Source organism: Pecten maximus, chromosome 3 (genome assembly GCF_902652985.1).
Source record: "Pecten maximus chromosome 3, xPecMax1.1, whole genome shotgun sequence".
Classification (NCBI taxonomy): Eukaryota; Metazoa; Mollusca; class Bivalvia; order Pectinida; family Pectinidae; genus Pecten; species Pecten maximus.
In genome coordinates, this window is record NC_047017.1 from 51,310,346 (window position 1) to 51,322,662 (window position 12,317).

The 12,317-nt window shown below is 35.9% G+C and overlaps 1 protein-coding gene across 1 annotated transcript; it reads left to right on the forward strand.

Moving 5' to 3' along the window:
* Nucleotides 1–2,717: 2,717 nt before the first annotated feature.
* On the forward strand, nucleotides 2,718–7,841 carry LOC117324505 (TNF receptor-associated factor 6-like). Its single transcript, XM_033880403.1, has 4 exons — nucleotides 2,718–2,847; nucleotides 3,079–3,240; nucleotides 4,488–4,601; nucleotides 5,173–7,841. The coding sequence occupies exons 1-4, from the start codon at nucleotides 2,801–2,803 to the stop codon at nucleotides 5,381–5,383; spliced, it is 534 nt and encodes a 177-aa protein (XP_033736294.1). The 5' UTR covers nucleotides 2,718–2,800; the 3' UTR covers nucleotides 5,384–7,841.
* Nucleotides 7,842–12,317: the final 4,476 nt, after the last annotated feature.

Sequence of the window (12,317 nt, forward strand, 5' to 3'; positions counted from 1 at the left end):
CCAATATTAGGTCTCTGGGGCTTTTGGTTATTGAGAAGAAGTTGATGCCGGACGGCCGGACGACAGACGCCGCGCCACGGCATAAGCTCACATGCCCTTTGGGCAGGTGAGCTTATAAAATGGGTAAATTGTAATGTTTTGTCAGTTTATACAGTCTACCCTTGTCATATCACCACATTTCGTCCACACCAGTTATAGTGGTGTAACGAGGGTGGCGATAGTATCGAATTATGGAAATTACAACCATGAAATGGTATATATGAGATCACATTACCAACGTTAACCTGATAATCTCGCCATAACAACATTACACGATTTACAGTATACATGTACCATACTTAATGTAGATTCGTTAGTCAATTATTCTGTAGTCTATATATTTTTATATAAGTCACAAATTTCTGAAAATAGTCGTTGATCTACTGCTGCATGCCATCCGTTATTATCTGTTGAACTTTATGTGGAAGTATTCGGCAGTGGATTTGTACCTTGACTGGCAAAGCCAAACGTCCATACCATACACAATAGGAACACAAAGTGAGTAGATATCAGTCTTGCTTTTATATAGCAGGGAAATCCAGTCCAGAGCTTAAGGTGGCAGTATGCGAGGGTGGCGGTAAATTCGGGTGGCGATGGGTCAAAGGTAGACTGTATATTTGTCCAATCTGAACTATAAGAAATGCCAACAGGATGGCTGACTGATCCACCTCGATTCCCACTTTGACCAAGAAATGTACTGCCAGGATGGCTGACTAATCAATCTGTATTCCCACTTCACCCTAGAACTGCCACCAAGATGGCTGACTGATCAATCTGTATTCCCACCTCACCCTAGAACTGCTGCTAGGATGGCTGACAAATCAATCTGTATTCCCACCTCACCCTAGAACTGCCACCAAGATGGCTGACTGATCCACCCTGGTTCCTACTTTGCCCTAGAACTGCTGCTAGGATAGCTGACTGATCAATCCTGATTCCCACATTGCCTCAGAACTGCCGCCAGGATGACTGAATGATCTTGGAAGGATATACAAATGTACATGAAAAATGTCATTTATAGGGAAGAAAACAATTTATTAAAAATAAGTTTTTAATACTTACCATATTGAGTCAAAAATTGGGCAAACAATTTAGCTATTTCAACTCAGTCACTGAAATTCCTGAAAATAAAAAGAACATTACCTGAACCATCCAGGAATGTACAATTTTTATACTTTAAAAAAATTAGAATTGTCTTCATAATTCACAAAATATTCCAATTAAATTATGCATGCTTTGTGTACTTATACTGAAAGAACTAACTTTAACACATGCATGCATTAATGCAACTCATTGAAAAGTAATATGTATTGACTCTTAGTACAAAACATTGACATTTCAAACAACTACTTTGGACAATCTAATTAAAATTAGACTTGTAATTTTCACTCCTAAATGATACTCTACAAACACTTGTATTGCAGTGTGTCGTAGAGGAATGGAAATTACAAGTCTAATTTTAATTAGACTGCTACTTTGGTAACTATTTTATACCACCACACTTATAATATTTCGTGAATCTATTCCCAGAGACAATCCATGCATGCATGGTATACATTTTCTGGATATCTTAAATTAGTTTTACATTAAGCCCTATATTATAGCTAGCTGAGGAATTAATTATTTTTGGTAATGATATACCAAGTTTTAGGTTGGAGAGCTGTTAATTCCTTTTAAATTGCTCATGATGATCGAAACACATTTGTGTGGTAAAGAAATACCCAAATTTGATAATTATTATATAATATACATAAAAATACTTTGTGTTATTTCAGTCTAGTATTTTTTATACAGGACTTGAACTGGAAATAAACTTATCTTGTACCTGTATTTCAATACAGATATTTATAAAGATATCTAAATGTTATTTCTATAAAAAGTATCATAAAATACATATCTGTATTCAAAATAATTTAATTAGAGATTTCTCTAATCTAAATACAGGTTTCTGAATTAAATGGGTAAATTCCCATATAACAAAAAGTGATTAATATAGATCTAGGGCCTAATTTAAATAAACAAAAAAAAAAGAAAAAAAAAATTCAGGCACCTGTGATTTGGGGACATGATTTGGTGAACGGCTGATATCTAAACATGAACATTAATTGTCAGAAAGAGGTGAGGTTAATGAAAATAACGATTGATAATAAGGGTGACCGTGGGAACAATGTCTGGTGTATGGCCTCAATATTGTGGGATATAATAGCAGGTGCGATATGATTATGGTGAGGCAGTCGAGTGATGAGAGCAGTGGGAGTGTGGTTGGGACTGCGCGTGGAAGTTTGACTGATGGATACTGTAAAATACGTGAACTTGTAAATAGAACCTGTATGTGAATAAACTAGAAAACTACAGGATTATCGTGGTGAGATAAGCAAACCATTGGCTCCGTCCAAAACCTATAACTGTCTAACATTTCATTAATTACCCCTGTTTGGGCCTCTGGTCCGCAGTGAACACAAAATGTAATAGAATATCTAGATGCAAGAAATTAGCATTCATTTCAACATATAAAATAATGATATTTTGCATTAACCAATACAAAATATATGGTGTGTAATTGTTATGAATAATGGACTTGGCCTTTACTTTTTATGAAGTGTCGAAAAGTCTTTGTGCATAGGCCTAATCCTTTTCCTCCAGAAGATGTCGCTGTTGTGAACATAAACAGCTTCAACTAATCATATGCTCGTAATCCGATCACGTGACATCCCAGGCGCGAAGGCTGAAAGAAGAAAGCTGCACATTTCTTTCGACAAAAATGTCGATGTCTGTGTTACAGGCAACACAGAATGATTATGAACAGAGGTAAAGATTGATGACGGCGATATATTTGCTAGCATGTTATTTCTGTTAAACGGACTACTTCTAAACTCATCGCATTACTCTGTAACACGGGAATATTTATCGGAGGGGGGGGGGGGGGGGGGTGATGTGATGGTTAACGTAAACATGCAATCTCACTGCAGTTTCGGGTTACAGCTAACATCTGCATGAGTTCTGAAAAATCATTCTTACCTTTTCTCTTCTTTTTTGCAGGTTCAATTGCATTGTCTGCTTGTCTCCACGTCTAAAAATGGTTTATGGATTGTGCCAACATAGAGTGTGTGAGGATTGTTTATACAATGATAAAATGATCAGAAGATCAAGCTTTGACAAATGCCCCACATGCTTGAAAGAAAACACATTTCCCTTACTCAGGTAAATCAAGGGAAAATATTGAAACTTGTGAAGGTTTTTCATTCAGATTGATTTCAATTACTATTGATTTATTATATAGTTATCGTATTTTTGCTGTAAGTAAAAGAAATTTGCCAATGCAAATGTTCATTTCTGAATTCCAAATTATGTTACCTGGAATATTTCGACAATCTCTCATGGTCTTCCCTAACCAACTAATGGTCAGTATAATTAGTTGTGATAACATGTCCACATGACACAAGGTCAGATGATAGGAGATTGTAAACTGGAGGTAAAAAGAACAAATCCATTCAAATATGACACCACCATATTTGATATGTAACAGGAAAAAAAGTAGTGTGTCTCCAACAGGGATCAAACCAGTGACCCTCGGCTTACTGGTCCGCCACTCTACTGACTGAGCTGAAGGGAAATTCCCCCTAGCGCGAAGCTAGAAAGCAACCATATCACTATGTACAATTAAAACCTGCCACACTACTCCCCCTTTCAAATGTGTTCACACTCAACCACACAACCCAGGTTCTATCTCCAATGAAGTATCTCATTCTCCTATAGCTTACACTTGGTGTGGTCACGGCACCAAATGTAACAGGAAAGAGAGTAGTGTGACTAAAGGGGGGATCGAACCAGTGACCCTCAGCTTACTGGTCCGCCACTCTACCGACTGAGCTAAAGGGAAATTCCCCCTAGCGCTAAGCTAGAAGGTGACCATATCACTATGTACAATTATAACCTGGTGTATGTACATCCATTTCAGAAAATCCCTCGTTTCAGAGACAATTTTGTCTAATTTTGATTCTGTGATGTGGGACTGTATTGCAATCCAAAAATATCATGCCTTGTTTAAAAAAATAAACATGAAAATTTTGAAAAGCCTGTGTTAATAGGAAATATAAAGTGTGGTAAAAGCTTGAAATTATTATCGTAAAAGTGGATAGATAGCATGCTACCGTCACTTTTCAAGGTACAAAGTGCATTGCTTAATTTTCTCACAGTTAAAGGAATACAATGCAAGTAAACAGTGAAAACTGTAGGAGATATGTGTTGATATGAATAAAACAATCCCCCAAATCCCAGTAGATATGAATGTTTAAAGAACTCCAGATAAGGACTATAGTTTGAAACAATCGTGCAGCAAAGAGAAACCTTGGTGGTTATTATTGATTAAAGACTTGATGGAATAAAGGATACAATTTATAATCAAGGCAGTATGTTGTGTATATATATATACTGTTTTCCTTTTACAGACCAGATATTCCAGAAGATAATATTGAACATCAAAAGTGCTTAGGTGTGAGGTCATGTCCTCATGAAGGCTGTAACATGGAAATGTGGGAATGGGAACTGGAATCACATCTTTTGTAAGTATCTACCTCAAATATTTGGATCAATAAATGAATAATATTTATCAAGAGTTTGGACTTGGTCATAACTCTGTCCTCATTGAGATACATTTAAATCAATATAGACTGATTGCTGTAAGTTTTTGTACAGTTTTGTCTATAAATAGATCATCAAGCAAATGAGAAATGCGAGATGTCTGTTCCAGTGTTCTGATATATATATATAAGAAAAGGTTTAACTTTTCTCACTGTCCAGTTAAAAATGTTTCCAAAAAAAAAGATGTAAATACTGAAAGCACTGATGCTGAACCAGAACAATATTGTTCATTGAATTTTGTTTAGGTCACATGAGACAAAGTCTTGAGTGACATTCTGATTGCCTTTTGTCTCTCGTCCGTCTGTAGACAATTTACATTTTCGACTTCTCAAACCCCTGAACCAGTTGTAATGACATTTTGTAGGAACCTTCCATGGCTCAAGGTCAACACACACCCCCTCCCCTTAAAAATTAATGTGAAATCTATGTATATTTTTAAATATATAATGATATATACTCTACAGTGAATTGTAACAAATTGTCTTGTTTCAGGGTGTGTCCTAATAGAATCAAGGTGAAAAGTGTTAGCAACAAAAGACCATCATTACCTGACAAGCATAGTGAAAGTGAGAAGAGATTAAAATCTCTACCTGAAGCAAGAACTCTATCAACAAGAGTGCTCAGATCAAAATCGTTGTCAGTTCGTGTGATAGGGACTAGAAGAATGCATAGACGTTCTCAGAACAGCACCGATCTTTTGTGACACAAGTCTTGTGACAGCAGAAGGATGCTAACATGCCAATACTTGTATCAGCTGATGTTGTCTTTTCCTGTATGATATAACCCATGTTAGTATAAAAATGGTTTCCTGGCCATGAAATACCTCTTTTCGTTAGTAAAAAGTTATATCTCTGTGTTACTTGGAATGTTGTGTCAAAGAAAGAAAGATTGTTGGGAGTCTCACAAAAAATGAGTGACTGTCTGGTTTATTTATAGAACCTATACAATACCCAGGTATATCCTGAATCTCCGCTAATCATGATGAAGTGATGGTGGTGAAAGAATGTGTGGTATGATCTAAAATTTGTTTTGTTGACAAATGTATTCGGTTAAATTCAAATACATATATTAGCTGATCCCAAAAATGCTATCCTGCAGGAAGTAATGGATTTTAATACTGACCAGTAAGGGTATAAATTGATAAATTGTATCAATTGACTCTGCTTCAACACAACTTTCTCCTCTCTCTATACTTTTTCCTTATTCTACCTTTACATTTCTTTTTCAGTAGTTTCATTTTTCTGAAGTTTTCAATGATTTGTAAGAAATCCTGTGTGATTGAGCAATTGATGTAAATGTGATTTCTATTGTGCACTTTTTTCTGTTATTGAGTATTTGATCAGACATCTCTATATATGTATGTATATATATCCAATCTTCAGAGCAATATATTGGCCAGATAGGTGAAAGGCAAGTGTACATGTGTTATTACTGTGCCCACTAACTACCCTGTATTTGTTAAATTGCCATTCGAAATAATTCAAGCTTTGTTAGAATTTCTAGTATAAGATCATAGCTTGATGGACAGCACATATTGGACCTAACTGCACCTAAGGGACTGATAGTTGGAGCCAAAATAATGGGTAAATTTTGCTGAAATACATCATTCAGGTGGCTGTTAAGGCCCAATGTCTAGTTTTTGCATATTCGGGTAGGTGTATTTAATTTAGAATTAAGATTTTATATCTTAAGAAGTTAATAAAACTTATATATAAGCATTTTAGTATGTATTGGACTAACCATGGGCCTTAGCTTGCTATGGACATGTAATTTGTCAAGCTGTTTGTACATTTCAACAAAACATAAAAAGTGTATGTTTCAGGGGAAACAATTAGCTCATTTGATTTAAATATATTGCACATAATAACCATGCTATTTTGATCACAAATGTATATAATTGTGCATTGGTTTGACTGCATTTGACTTAGTATAACAATAATTATATTTTGACCTTGAAATGCAAATAGAAGTTGTGAATAATATAAAAATATGGCATATAGGGAGGCATTTCAAACCTCAAAACTGCTTACTAGACACTATTAAGATATATCTGAATATAGCAAGTCCAAGTAAAAGTAGACTGTTTTAAGGGGAACAAATTTCAACAGCTGAGTTTAAGATAATATATGCATATTTCTGAAAAAAATAAGCCCCCAACTCCATAGTTTAACTATTTGTCTTGAAAAAATCCTTACTATGATCAAATGTCTTAATAGTTTGAGATAGGAAATTTTTATTGATTGAAATGTCTCTCTTTATGCCACATTTGTTATAATATAATCACCATTTGTACATAAAAGCCAAATGTGTCAAACAAATGCTCGTATTCCTTAATTACATGGCTATTTTGTGGGTTTTTTTTTTTTTATAATTTGTGTGACTTATAATTCCCTACTACATCTTTAATACCACAAAGTAACTTTACAGAAGAAATTATGCATCTACAGCAAATTATAGATGATTTTGAAAAATTACATGTCCATGCAAACAGTTTGGTATGTAATTACATGACTAGTTTTGTGCACATTTGTAGATATTTATTTGTTTTTAAAACTCAACAATATATTATTCTATATAGAAGACCTTTAAGTAATGTACAAAAGTTCTAGATAATCTGTAAACATCTTATTTCTGAATAGACAAGAAGACAGCTATTTATATGTTATACTGCTTCGAGACATCTGAGGGTATAATTAAGAATCATTCTCTTTAACCAAAAGATGTACATTTTGTACACGCCTTTATTCAATATATTGTCTGAAGGGGTAGAATTAATACTTCTCCAGTCAGGTCACAGGAAGATTTCGTATCTAAATGTGCACAGATAGTAGTAATGGCATTGATTAATTATTAATTCTTGTGAACCATGTATATAGTAATAACTTTAATAGTGAATTATATAAGTTAAACTTGTAAATGTGTTTGATATCAATGTATAAGAACTGTCAAATAAAGTCTTCAATATTTATTATGAAGCGTTTTTTGCTTCAAGAATTTTGATGACGAACCTGACTATTAAGATGTCATTGTCATTTAGGAATTATCTTGATCATGTTTTAAGGAGGCAATGCTGCTTTCTTTGAATTTGACTATATTATTTATGAGTCTTTTTGTCATTTAAACAATGAGGTTACAATGTGAATAAACTTGAGATGAATATATATGGTGTTAATTATTTTGACATGTGAAGCCTGCCATCATCTGCTTCAACAAAATCTGATAAAATACTTTAGAAACATATCCATGTTTTATTAGCCCACCATCATCAGATGGTGGGCTATTCAAATCGCCCTGCGTCCGTGGTCCGTCGTCCGTCCGTCCGTCCGTAAACAATTCTTGTTATCGCTAATCCTCAGAAAGTGCTGAAGGGATCTTTCTCAAATTTCATATGTAGGTCCCCCTTGGTGCCTAGTTATGCATATTGCATTTTGACACCAATCGGAAAACAACATGGCCGACAGGCAGCCATCTTGGATTTTGACAATTGAAGTTTGTTATCGCTATTTCTCAGAAAGTACTGAAGGGATCTTTCTCAAATTTCATATGTAGGTTCCCCTTGGTGCCTCGTTATGCATATTGCATTTGGAGACCAATCGAAAAACAACATGGCCGACAGGCAGCCATCTTGGATTTTGACAATTGAAGTTTGTTATCGCTATTTCTCAGAAACTAATGAAGGGATCTTTCTCAAATTTCATATGTAGGTTCCCCTTGGTGCCTAGTTATGCATATTGCATTTGGAGACCAATCGAAAAACAACATGGCCGACAGGCAGCCATCTTGGATTTTGACAATTGAAGTTTGTTATCGCTATTTCTCAGAAACTAATGAAGGGATCTTTCTGAAATTTCATATGTAGGTTCCCCTCGGTGTCTAGTTATGCTTATTGTATTTTGAGACCAATCGGAAAACAACATGGCCGACAGGCAGCCATCTTGGATTTTGACAATTGAAGTTTGTTATCGCTATTTCTCAGAAACTAATGAAGGGATCTTTCTCAAATTTCATATGTAGGTTCCCCTTGGTGCCTAGTTATGCATATTGCATTTTGAGACCAATCGGGAAACAACATGGCCGACAGGCAGCCATCTTGGATTTTGACAATTGAAGTTTGTTATTGCTATTTCTCAGAAAGTACTGAAGGGATCTTTCTCAAATTTCATATGTAGGTTCCCCTTGGTGCCTAGTTATGCATATTGCATTTTGAGACCAATCGAAAAACAACATGGCCGACAGGCAGCCATCTTGGATTTTGACAATTGAAATTTGTTATTGCTATTTCTCAGAAAGCACTGAAGGGATCTTTCCCAAATTTCATATGTAGGTTCCACTTTGTGCCTTGTTATGCATATTGCATTTTGAGACAAATCGGAAAACAACATGGCCGACAGGCAGCCATCTTGGAATTTGACAATTGAAGTTTGTTATCGCTATTTCTCAGAAAGTAATGAAGGGATCTTTCTCAAATTTCATATGTAGCTTCCCCTCAGGGCCTAGTTTTGCATATTGGGACCAATCCGAAAACAACATGGCCGACAGACAGCCATTATCGCTAAATCTTAAATTTTATATATAGGTTCCCCTTGTGTGAAAAGGACTAGAGGGCTGTTTCTGAATTTACACTGATTAGTAAGACTTAGAGGAAGGGAAAAGTAGAGAAAAGATCAATCTGACATGGAACCTATAAAGATCAATCAATGGTGGGCGCCAAGATCCCTCTGGGATCTCTTGTTAAACAATATTTCACATTTCCTGAATGGAATTGTGTTGAGATTCAATGACTTGACATTTCTGCAAATGGATAAATTACCTCCTGGATCTTGAACAGTTGCCAGCTTTTTGCATTCAATTACAACATAAAAATGAGGACATTTGAGAAATGATGATTTTATAATCAATATCATGCAGTTAAATGTATAAAGTACAAATGGCGTGTAGAAGATACCTTCACTAGTTGTACAATAACGTATTTATCCCCAAATACATGTATGCCCTGTTCATAAATAAGTCCTATTTAGAGCTATAAGTATCAAAAGGCTATCATATCATTCTTCGAAAGTGATATCTCTATCCTTATTTGTGTCGAATAGGATCTTATATCATGTAGAAGACATGTGAGATTTACATAGGATCTGTGTATATATAGGTAATCCCTTGAAGATGGCTAATACATAGTCTTGAAAACTCTACCAATAGGTTTAATCATCATTATTTGCCTGTTCACATATATGAAGGACTGTATATTGTGATAATTAAAATACCCGGTACCCTGTACACGTAAACACTTTTGAAGAATTGTTTGGTCCAGGATCATATCTGACCAGATAATGAATGACCTTGACCTACATAAGTCACTGGGATGAGATCCACTCTTAGGTCAATTATGGGTACTCACTTGTCAAAGAGTGCTTTGTCATGGTGCATCTTCTTGCATTCATTAATAAGCAATGGTCTTGATATTTCTACTCCTAAATGGATTTTGGGACGCGACTTCCATCAGTGATTGTAGGACATGGACGGTTGATTCATGGTTTTTGTGTCGCCTGAAAAAGACGACAAAGGTAACACTATGGCGGCGTCTGCACAATGGTTTCCGTGCGTTAACTTGAGTTCCTTGGGCCAATCAAACTCAAACTTCATACAGTGTTCCCTTACCAAAGGTGGTTGCTTTGGATTGCTTTTCATGTTCAATGGTCAAGGTCATTACTATTAATAGAAAATTGGTTTCCATGCACTAACTCTAGTTCCCTTGGGCCAATCAAACTCAAAATTTGTATAGTGCTTTCTTATCAGAAGTGGTTGCTTGGGATTGCTTTTCAGGGTTAAGGGTCAAAGGTCTAGGTCACTTACTATAAATAAAAAAAATTGTTTCCATGTCATAACTCTAGTTTTCCTTACAAACTCAAACTTATATAGTGCTCCATACCAAAAGTGCTTGCTTAGGATTGCTTTTCATGTTCAAAGGTCAAGGTCAATTAATATTTATAGAAAATAGGTTTGCTTGCAATTACTTGAGATCCCTTGGGCCAGTCAAACTTGATGCATTGCTTTCTTACAGGAAGTGCTTGCTTGGGATTGCTTTCAGGTTCAATTTTCAAAGGTCAAGGTCGCTGTTACAATTGAATAGCTTACTTTAATTATGGAGATGGGAATGCACTAGATTTAGTGGAAAAAGATGTTTCTCTTAATGTCACATACCTGTTAATATCATGTTTCTGTCTGACAAATGCAACATGATATAAAGAGGATGATGCACTGTATCATTCTCGAGTTCATTTATTGCATGGGAATCCATCTGGCAAATCATACAAATTACACTTTGAATAGATACAATGAATATTCAAGCTGTTTTTTTTAGCCCACCATCATCAGATGGTGGGCTATTCAAATCGCCCTGCGTCCGTGGTCCGTCCGTCCGTCCGTCCGTAAACAATTCTCGTTATCGCTAATCCTCAGAAAGTACTGAAGGGATCTTTCTTAAATTTCATATGTAGGTTCCCCTTGGTGCCTAGTTATGCATATTGCATTTTGAGACCAATCGGAAAACAACATGGCCGACAGGCAGCCATCTTGGATTTTGACAATTGAAGTTTGTTATCGCTATTTCTCAGAAAGTGCTGAAGGGATCTTTCTCAAATTTCATATGTAGGTATCCCTTGGTGCCTAGTTATGCATATTGCATTTTGAGACCAATTGGAAAACAACATGGCCGACAGGCAGCCATCTTGGATTTTGACAATTATAGTTTGTTATCGCTATTTCTGAGAAAGTACTGAAGGGATCTTTCTCAAATTTCATATGTAGGTTCCTCTTGGTGCCTAGTTATGCATATTGCATTTTGAGACCAATCGGAAAACAACATGGCTGACAGGCAGCCATCTTGGATTTTGACAATTGAAGTTTGTTATCGCTATTTCTCAGAAAGTACTGAAGGGATCTTTCTCAAATTCCATATGTAGGTTCCTCTTGGTGCCTAGTTATGCATATTGCATTTTGAGACCAATCGGAAAACAACATGGCTGACAGGCAGCCATCTTGGATTTTGACAATTGAAGTTTGTTATCGCTATTTCTCAGAAAGTACTGAAGGGATCTTTCTCAAATTTCATATGCAGATTCCTCTGCGTGGTTGCCTCGTTATGCATATTGCATTTTGAGACCAATCGGAAAACAACATGGCCGACAGGCAGCCATCTTGGATTTTGACAATTGAAGTTTGTTATCGCTATTTCTCAGAAAGTGCTGAAGGGATCTTTCTCAAATTTCATATGTAGGTTCCCCTTGGTGCCTAGTTATGCATATTGCATTTTGAGACCAATTGGAAAACAACATGGCCGACAGGCAGCCATCTTGGATTTTGACAATTATAGTTTGTTATCGCTATTTCTGAGAAAGTACTGAAGGGATCTTTCTCAAATTTCATATGTAGGTTCCTCTTGGTGCCTAGTTTTGCATATTGGGACCAATCCAAAAACAACATGGTCGACAGACAGCCACTATCGCTAAATCTTAAATTTTATATATAGGTACCCCTTGTTTGAAAAGTACTAGCTATAGAGGGCTGTTTCTGAATTTACACAGATTAGTAAGACTTAGAGGAAGGGAAAAGTAGAGAAAAGATCAATCTGACATGGAACC